The sequence below is a fragment of the Nicotiana attenuata genome, unplaced genomic scaffold (assembly GCF_001879085.1).
Source record: "Nicotiana attenuata strain UT unplaced genomic scaffold, NIATTr2, whole genome shotgun sequence".
Taxonomy (NCBI): Eukaryota; Viridiplantae; Streptophyta; class Magnoliopsida; order Solanales; family Solanaceae; genus Nicotiana; species Nicotiana attenuata.
In genome coordinates, this window is record NW_017670599.1 from 76,671 (window position 1) to 86,381 (window position 9,711).

The window sequence follows — 9,711 nt, forward strand, 5'->3', positions numbered from 1 at the left end:
CGTATGTAGGAATTCAGCTCGGAGCTACATAATTTTTATTGCAAGAATTGTTTCTGCAATATCTGCCAACTTGGTTCTTATTAGTATTTTTGCTTTTGTATTCAAAAGAAAGCACTTGAGAAGACAAGGTGTGTCAAGTACTTCTTAATTGTAAATTCGCACCAGTAACGATTTCAAATTTATTATGGATTAAACTAATTTGCTTTACTGATTGTTGTTTGCAATTAGGCTGGACGCATGGAACTTCTGCTCTCATTAAGTCTGTCTAGCTTGTATTCCGTGGGAAAAAGCGAAATGAAGCATTTAGTGCAATGGCTGGAAATATTGTTGGACCAATGAAACCAAGAATAGAGATTAGAGAACAAGCAAAAGAATTAACACAGCAGCACAGTTAATCAAAATTTCGGTTTTTCGGTTTAACCGAAATACAAAAACCGTACACCGCACCGAAAAGCCGAAAATTAATAATTTTAAAACCGTGCACCGACCGAAAAACCGATTAAACCGAAACCGAAAAACCGAAATTAACGATTCGGCCGGTTTTTCGGTTCGGTCTGTATTATGCCCATGGACTTATCGGCCTATGTTCAGTGTACGAGTGTTCATTTTGGTCTTATAGGACCGTATGTCACATGTATAAGTTTGTATTACATGTTGGGTCGTCCTATGTCAAGCATTCCCTTATGTTTTATTCTGGTTATATCATGACGGCCCTTCCGGCCCATTTACCCATGATGATATGATAAGAAAGATATGCTACGTTGGTACTCGATTGGGTAAGGCATCGGGTGCCCGTTGCGGCCCTCCAATTTGGGTCGTGACAAAATGACTTAGCTACAAAATAACAAACTATCTAAAATATAGGCATTCACTCTACGTACAATTCTATTCATAACATTTTCACTTTTTTAATTGGAGTATCTTTTTATACAAAAGTTTAATGACACTCCCTTTTCCCCCACAGGTTTCTGTTTGTGACACTTAAAACCTTCTTATCTATCAACATTCAGCCATTCTAAGGTTTTTGCACTTTCTCTCTAAATCACCGAACCCACTAGAACAGCATTACAACAATGGAGAAAAGGGAGGAGGCGAAAGAGGTGGTGGAAGAGGAGGAGCAAGTAGTGAACCCATGGGAAGTATCAGCAAAAGACGGCGGCAAGATTGACTACGACAAATTAATCGATAAATTCGGTTGCCAGAGGCTCGACGAATCCTTAATCCAGCGTGTTCAACGCCTCACGAATCGGCCGGCTCACGTTTTCCTCCGCCGCGGAGTTTTCTTCGCTCATCGTGATTTCAACGATATATTGGACGCTTATGAAAAAGGGCAAAAGTTCTATCTATATACTGGCAGAGGACCTTCCTCTGAAGCCTTGCATTTGGGTCACCTTATCCCCTTCATGTTCACAAAGTAATTAAATTAATTGGGAGGACTTGATTGCAAATTTTTTTAAAAGAAATTTTTTTTTTGGTGTGAATTTATTTTGTTTTTGTTGTGTTTAGATATTTGCAGGATGCATTTAAAGTGCCGCTAGTAATACAATTGACAGATGATGAGAAATGTATGTGGAAGAATTTGTCCGTGGAAGAAAGCCAAAGACTTGCTCGTGAGAATGCTAAAGATATTATAGCGTGTGGATTTGATGTTTCCAAGACTTTCATTTTCTCTGATTTCGATTATGTTGGCGGGTAAGTGAGTAACTTTGTTTTTTCCCTGATTGTGTTTGGTATGAGAATCCTTTTTTGATATTTTTCAGTGTTTAGTAGGTAAGCAAGTATACATACGGTAATCATACTAGGAGCTGTATACAGTATAAAGATTCTGTTTTGGTGATATTTTGAGTTAAACAGTTGATAATAATATCTAACAGATGATTGAAGCAACTGATACAGCATGACATGAGAGTTGGGATTTTTTTTATGGGAAGTGTCCTCAATGTAACAATATCTTTTCTTTAGGGGGGCGGGAGAGGAGGTGAATATGTTATTTGGTTTTCATGTTTCTATTTGTTTCTATGGAAGTGATTAGACTGAAAGTTGCCTTTTAGAATGAAAATTTTAGCTTTACATGTTATGTCATAACTAGAATTTAATTTTGAGCAGAGGGTCTATCGAAAACAACCTCTCTACCTTCATAAGGCAGAGGTAAGGCGTGCGTACACATTACCCTCCCCAGACCCCACTTGTGAGATTCCACTGGGTTGTTGTTGTTGTCATAAGTAGAATTTAAGTGGTCGTAGTCGTACAAGGATGCAATCAACTTGTGTTTTCTTTCTGCTCTGTGTGTACAGCTCCAGGAGTTGTATTTACATAGTTTTATGGTCCGTTTCTAACAAGAACTTTTTGCATAGTGCCTTTTACAAGAACATGGTGAAGGTTGCAAAATGTGTCACATACAATAAGGTGATTTCTGCTTACTTTACATCCACAGGAGCATCTTATGTTAAGAGGCTTTTGACCTATTACGCTATGCGGTTTGTTTTTCAGGTGGTTGGCATTTTTGGTTTCACAGGTGAAGATCACATTGGGAAAGTTAGTTTTCCACCAGTTCAGGTAGCCTCCTCCTCAATGTGATAGCCATAGTCTTTCTATTAACTTACTCTAACACTTTTTTAGATTTTGTTGTAATACCAAAGTTAGTGAAGTATATGTGCCTTATGTTTCGTATCTCCCCCCCCCCCCCCCCCCCCCAACCCCCAAAACACACACACACACCAAAAAAGAAAAAGCTGAATAGTAGCTTGCTTTTAATTTTATATGGACTCGTCCTCTGCTAAAAATTGAGGAATTTGAATTGGGTTTAGAATGATAGAGAAACTTAGACAGGTGAATAATAAAATTGCAGGCTGTTCCATCCTTCCCAAGTTCATTTCCTCATCTGTTTTCTGGCAATGATAACATTCGCTGCTTGATTCCATGTGCCATAGACCAGGTTTGTTCTTGCTCCTATATTTCTTTGTCGGGTTTCTTCAATTTTTTTGACATGTGATTCCTTATAATTTCTAATTATATTTGAATGATTAAGCAATTTGTTTTGCAATTATTATAATGGAGCAATATGTTTTGTTGTCAACAAAATAGTTTTGGTTATATATTAGTCGGATGGGTGTCTTTTGTCTGAGAGTGATGGTTATTTCCCAATCATTAGAAGCAATCTTGATTGGCATCAAGGATCTCCTCATAACATCCTAATTATAACATCCACTATGATAGAAACCATTGAGCTCATGTAAAGAGCTCTTCTTTGATTTATATGTTTTATTGAGAGGCTTTTATTGATTGTACACATTCTGCACTACTGTTAAGTTGGCAACATCTTTATGAATATCTTTTTTTTTTTTTATGAAGTAAGAAAATTTCATTAAATGGCATCAAGAAGATGCATAGCAAAAAATATACAACAAAAGTGTGGCTGCTCATATACAAAAACTTACTGCATAACTACAGACACAATCCAAAAATATTCAAAACTAGTTACAGGGGCCTGTATAGCTACAGACACAATCCAAAAAATTCAAAACTAGTTACAGGGGCCTGGTTGAACCAACTACATAAATAAATTAATTAGACAAGTTGCTTTAAGAGAGTGATTAGGAGTTGAAATCCCATGAAAACATCTATGATTTCTCTCATTGCAGATTCACCAAAAAATATAAGCAGGCACCATTTGCTAAGTTTTCTTGATGGATTTCCCAACTCTCCATGAGCACCAGCTCTCATAAACATCCTTGATACTGTAAAGCATGACCCAATCAAGTCCAGAAACTGATAAAAACATGTTCCATATGTCAGCTGCTACTGTGCAATGAGAAACAAATGTCTCACTCTCAAATTCCTCCTGGCACATAAAACATAAAACATCTGTTCACTGTCGGAATGCTTTTTCTACTGAGGTTGTCTTGAGTAAGGCAGGCTTCATATAGGCTTGTCCAGATAAAACCAATTACTTTTATAGGGAGTTTGGTTCTCCATATAAGCTGCCATGTCCATTTGTCAATCAGCTCTTTATTGGAGCATAGATTGTTATATCCTCTTTTGACAATATAGGTTCTATCTTTGGAAGCCCCCCATTCCAGCTTGTCCTTCACCTGAGGGTTGACGTTAATATTTGATAATTTTGAAAGCAATCTCAGCAGGTCATTTAGTTCCCAGTCTTGGATATCTCTTCTGAACTGCAGTGCCCATGCGTTATCTTGCCAATAGTGGATTCCTTGTTGCTGGCTGGTAAAAATAGACTTGGGTGTTCGTCTTTCAGAATCTCTGTCCCTAACCATCTGTCTTTTCAGAAAGAAATATGAGAATTCCCAAGCTTGAATGATGGCTTGAGTTGGAAGTCACCCCATAACTTTGAAATGTGTTTCCATGGCTTAGAACCATGTGGCAGTCTGCTCTGTCTAGTACACCAGTTATTTGCCACCCCATATTTTGCTTGTATTACAACTTTTCACAGCCCGGGGTTGTCCATGTTGTACCTCTGGTGCCATTTCATTAACAAACTCTTGTTGTGTAAAGTGAGATCTTTTATTCCTAGCCCTCCATGCACTTTGAGGAGGCCATTTAACCAGATGGAATTTGTGAGTTTAACTAAATCCTTCTCATAGAAGATCTCTTCTTAATTGATCAAGTCTCCTCTGAACCTTTGCTGGGGTTGGAAACAGGGACAAGAAGTAGGTAGGAATGCTATCCAACACATTGTTGATGAGTGTAATTCTACCACCCAAAGAGAGATACTGCATTTTCCAGGAAGCCATTTTTTTCAAAATTTTCAATTACTTCATTACAAATACCTAGAGCTTTTGTCTAGCTCCCAGTGGAAGACCAAGATATGTTTTAGGGAAAGAGCCCACCTTACAACACATTACTTCCGCAAGCTCTTCCAAGTTTGGAACTGAATTGACTGGATAGATGATGCTCTTCAACATGTTCTACTAAAGATATTTGACTTGTCAAAGGAAAATGCCGGATGGGCCATGTCATATTCCTGTTCAAATGATGGTATAATATTTCTAGGATTCAAGTTATTGTCTCGTTATATTTTTCTAGAAGTTGGCAGACAAAGAACTGTTGTAAATATGAGATCATATAAAATGAATATTGATCAAATACAGAGTAACTTTTCTTTTTTGTCTATGTGACGGTAAAACAAAATGAAAACCAGAGAGATGGTTTAATGCTTTTTCTAAATACAAGTACGATCTTTGGTTGATCTCTGCTCAAGAATTGTGAACTATGTTGCTTTTCTCCCTGATTCTGAAAAGGATTAATTTTTTTAGTATGAATGTTGATATACTTCTTAACCTTGCAGTTACGCTCAAATACTCTTTAACAATTGTAAATTGGCTAGTTCATGGGCTGTGCTTATTGATACATCATTTAGCAAGTTCAAGCTTTGATGTGGATCTGCTTAATTAAGTAGGTCACATGAGCCGGAAATCTCCTAGTTTGCTTGAAATTAAAGTGGTTAGATGATAGATAGACAATATCATGTTACTTAAAAAAAAGATGGAATCATGCTGAGGTTTTGCTGCTTCATGTCTTTCTTTTTTCTCTCTGCAATGTCTGCCATGATCTTCATTATTGATAGATTCCTCCCCCCCCCTACCCCCCCTAATGAAAAACTAACATAGGTAAATGATTTTTCAGGATCCTTATTTCCGAATGACTCGAGATGTCGCTCCCCGGATAGGTTATCACAAGCCTGCTTTGATTGAATCATCTTTCTTTCCTGCCCTTCAGGTTTTTTTCCTTCCTTATAGACCAGTGACTGAACAATATTAGTTCTGTTACAAATACAATGAAGTTTCACTATGATGATGCTTCTGTGACTTCGCCTTTTACAGTTAATTAGTAATTTGTTCTATGACATTTATTTATCCGTCATCAACTTCTTGTTGCTACAAGGTTTTAACTTTTCTTGCTGCAAGCTGGCCTGGACACTACTACAGTTAAAAAAAGATATTACGTCATCAATAATCAAACATTTAGATAGAATCATTATCGCGTACCCGTCGTTCTCCCGTACCCATCATTCTGGAATCTAAAGCACCTGCCAGTGCCCTGTGGTATGATCCTTTTGAGGTGCGACAGTCTTTAGACTCTAATTTCTTACAAATGAAAGCAATGTTCTGCTTTGGTGCTTCATTCTGGTTATATATGAGTATTTCAGCATCTAAGTTGGAACTGTTAACTTCTCACCTTTCTGATTGACAAAAAATTGCAGTTCACTGCTTGTGCTTCGTCATAGCTTAGAGACCAATAAATGTAGCATATTTTGGTCATAGACCTGTACAACATAAATCTAGTTTGTTCGTTTACTTATTTAATTTTTGTATAGACCGAGTAATGCAGCATTCCTGAAAGCTTTATTCTCTCCCTGGAATTCTGCTTGTGCCTAGCATCTGGATTGTGATTCTTCATGCTAGAGAAGTATTTCTCGACTAGGAAAACGAGTTGCCTCCTGCATAGAATTGATATGAAAAGAAGTTAAAAACACTTAAGCTTACTATAACACATCAACTTCTCAATCGATATTAACATTTTTTTTGTTTGTTGATGAAGTAAGTAGATTCATTGCTGGCATCAAGAAGATGCAAATTGTACAAAAGAGGTGTTGTTAGCTTCATTACATTTGTCTGTGCTATAGCAGGAAGCTAACAAGTTACAAAATAAGAGACCAAGCTAATCTATTCAGAATGTTAGCTCTGGATTACAAAAAACTGTTTAATGAAAATTCCATAAAGCCTCTGGAAGACAGTCCCCAAAGAAACTCAAGAAAGAATTTCCTTGTTAGATGTTCAATTCAGTCAAGCAAAGCCCCACATCTTCAATAACTTTTTCACAAAGGATTCGTCCTAGTTGGAACACTGTTTGCTAGAACCATTGTTGTCCATATTACAAATAGTCTCCATATAAATGTTGTCTTCTACTAACAGATGGAAATGTGTGTTGACTAATAAATCATCTTTCATATTTCCAAAATGTCAAATAAAATCTGTATTTTCTTTTCATTTTTCCCTTTCTTTTTACCACTTTCACGCACTTCTCAGTGGAATTTGGTTCTTAATTAGTGCAATTGCAGATAATTCTTGAGTTCCAACTTAATTGAAATGGATTACTAACTATATAATGGTTATTTCATTTCATCTTTGTTCTTTTTCTGATGTGGCCACCTCCATGCTTGTAATCTGTCTGATTCCAAATAAGTAGAAATACAACTGTTTCTCATCCTTGTTACTTGTCAAATTAGTTTGTTGTTTCAGCTTCTGATTTTTAATGTGTCTGCTTGTAAAAATTCTTCTGCATTGCCTTTCTGTTAATATTCTATATTTTGTTGAACATTTGCAGGGGGAGAATGGAAAAATGTCTGCTAGTGATCCAAATTCTGCCATTTATGTGACCGATTCAGCAAAAGAGATAAAAAATAAGGTTGGGGTTTTTTATGATGTGAACTGTATTATTACACACCTTCTCAGAAAATAATTCCTTCCGAAAAAATATACTTTACACATCTCACATTCATCACCATATAATGAGTTAGCAGTTCTAGATTTGTTAGAACCCCTACATGCTTAGGAAGGATATGCTTTTGTTCTTTTGCTGCTCTCTTATTTTTGGTATCTAACACATTACATAGATTTTTTTTTTATAAAGGTAATAATTTCATTACAATTGGGGAAGCCCCCATATACAAGCTGTATTCCAAAAAGATGAGAACCTACACCGAAATATGATTCTCAATAGAAGAGGCCCTATCCTCTATACAAGTTGGTATCTCATAAGTACACCAAAAAGAAACTATAAACAAAAGACTACTTTGCAATTTTACAAAATCTTGTTCCACCCCTTCAAAAGGCCTCCTATTTCTCTCTTTCCAAATAACCCACATGATTGCTAATGGGGCAAGAATCCAAGCCCTCGGACTTCTCTTTCCCCTCCTATGAGCCCAACTATGCGATGCTTCTTTTACTGTGCCTGACATCACCCATTCCACCCCAAACAAATTAAGGACCACCCTCCATAAACGAGTAGCCACTTGACAGTGCACTAGGAGATTATCTGCATTTTCACCCGAGCTTTTCCATGTGAAACACCAGCTGATATATGTGATCCTCCTCTTTCTCAGATTTTCCGCTGTCAAAATCACTCCCCTTGCCGCCAACCATGCCAAGTAACACACATTTCTCTGTGCTCTAGAGATCCAACAGAGCAATACATTCCTCTCTGCCTAATAACTCTGTTAATAAGATTTAACAATTAATAATCCATCTCTACTCTCTCGCCATCTCCATACACATTAATAACCCATTTTAACATGGGACCTTGTATAAGATGTAGATTCTCTAGAAGATCTCATTGGTTCCTTGTAGCTGTTACAAGATTGTTTTTGCAACTTTTTGGGTCTTGTAACCCTGGTTTTTACTCCTTAGNGGAGAAGTTAAGAAGCTAGGGTGAGATCTTGGATTTAGTCAAGTTACTCTATGGTTCCAATCCTAGATGTTAAGAAGTTTCCCTGTCTATAAATGCGAGCATTTGCTGTTGCTGTGCTTGATAGTGAATTTTGACCTTCAACGCCTTTTAGATGAAGAACCTGCACTATGTTGGAATTTTAGTTTCATTTAGCTGATACCTTGTGAGCAAATTGAAGAGATTTTGGGGCACTCACTATAGCTGTTGGACAGAGTGTGGAATGAGTGTTTTTCTCTGTTATTGTTATCATTGATAATTGTAATTGAATTGCTTCCAACCTACAACAACAACAAACCCAGTGTAATCCCAAAGTGGGGATAAGCTTTCCAACCTATTGAGTAAAAAATGATATTTATGATGGGCACTCTTGAGAAGAACCTTATCATACAATTGATGTTAAAGATACTTCTAAATAGTAGATGACTTTCAACAATAATCGTAATGGAATTACACTGTCTGATTTTGGGCAATTCTCATCAATGGCACAAGTGTGCCTTCACCTTTATACAGTCTGAAGTTGTGGATTTTACTGACTGAATCTTCTGTTTGCAGCCTCATATGATGTTTGAGATTATCCGATCAATATATGGCTTTTCTATTGCGCCTTTTGCTTGTATTACTGGGACAACATTAGCATTTTGCTGGACCATCTTGTTAAATCATCTTTGTTACCTTAGTGTCTTCAATCAATACTTGCAGTACTGAGAAATTTTTTCTGTAATTGCTTTTCCATACTTATCCTTCTCAGACTTCAATGTGTTCTTTTTAAAAGTTCTTGTTTGTGGGGAGGGAAGAGTTGGGGTTTCTTTTTTTTTTTTAGGGGGGGTGGGGTGGGGTGGGGTACTATGCCTAGCGTAGGAGTCAAGTCCACTACAGTAATTTGAGCTAGGTAACACCGGAAACTGAGGCTATTGGAGTTTGCTTCCCCGTTTAGAAGTTCTTATATAGGTTTCCTAGATGGATATTATCCAGACTGATTANCCCCCCCCCCCCCCCCCTCCAGGTTCGTCTACCTTTATAACAATAATTAGCATATTGGCACTTATTTCTCAAAATTAATGCACACAATCGTGGTTGCATCCGTTGGGATTATGGAAAACCCGATGGACTTTTGGGTGAGGCTTGTCTTAAAGGTTATTATGTGGCGACATATTAATCTGGCTAGGTTTGACCATGATGCATGAACAATAGATCACAGTAAGGTTGCTATAGAAGTCTAGAATGGGACCCTCAAGCGGACAA

At 37.2% G+C, this 9,711-nt stretch overlaps 1 protein-coding gene across 1 annotated transcript; it reads left to right on the forward strand.

Moving 5' to 3' along the window:
• Nucleotides 1–972: 972 nt before the first annotated feature.
• Nucleotides 973–9,204, forward strand: LOC109241391 (tryptophan--tRNA ligase, cytoplasmic-like). Its single transcript, XM_019408133.1, has 8 exons — nt 973–1,414; nt 1,507–1,692; nt 2,355–2,406; nt 2,491–2,556; nt 2,849–2,935; nt 5,647–5,739; nt 7,348–7,428; nt 9,022–9,204. Exons 1-8 carry the CDS (start codon nt 1,074–1,076, stop codon nt 9,172–9,174), a joined length of 1,059 nt encoding a protein of 352 aa, XP_019263678.1. The 5' UTR covers nt 973–1,073; the 3' UTR covers nt 9,175–9,204.
• The last annotated feature ends 507 nt before the right edge of the window (nt 9,205–9,711 follow it).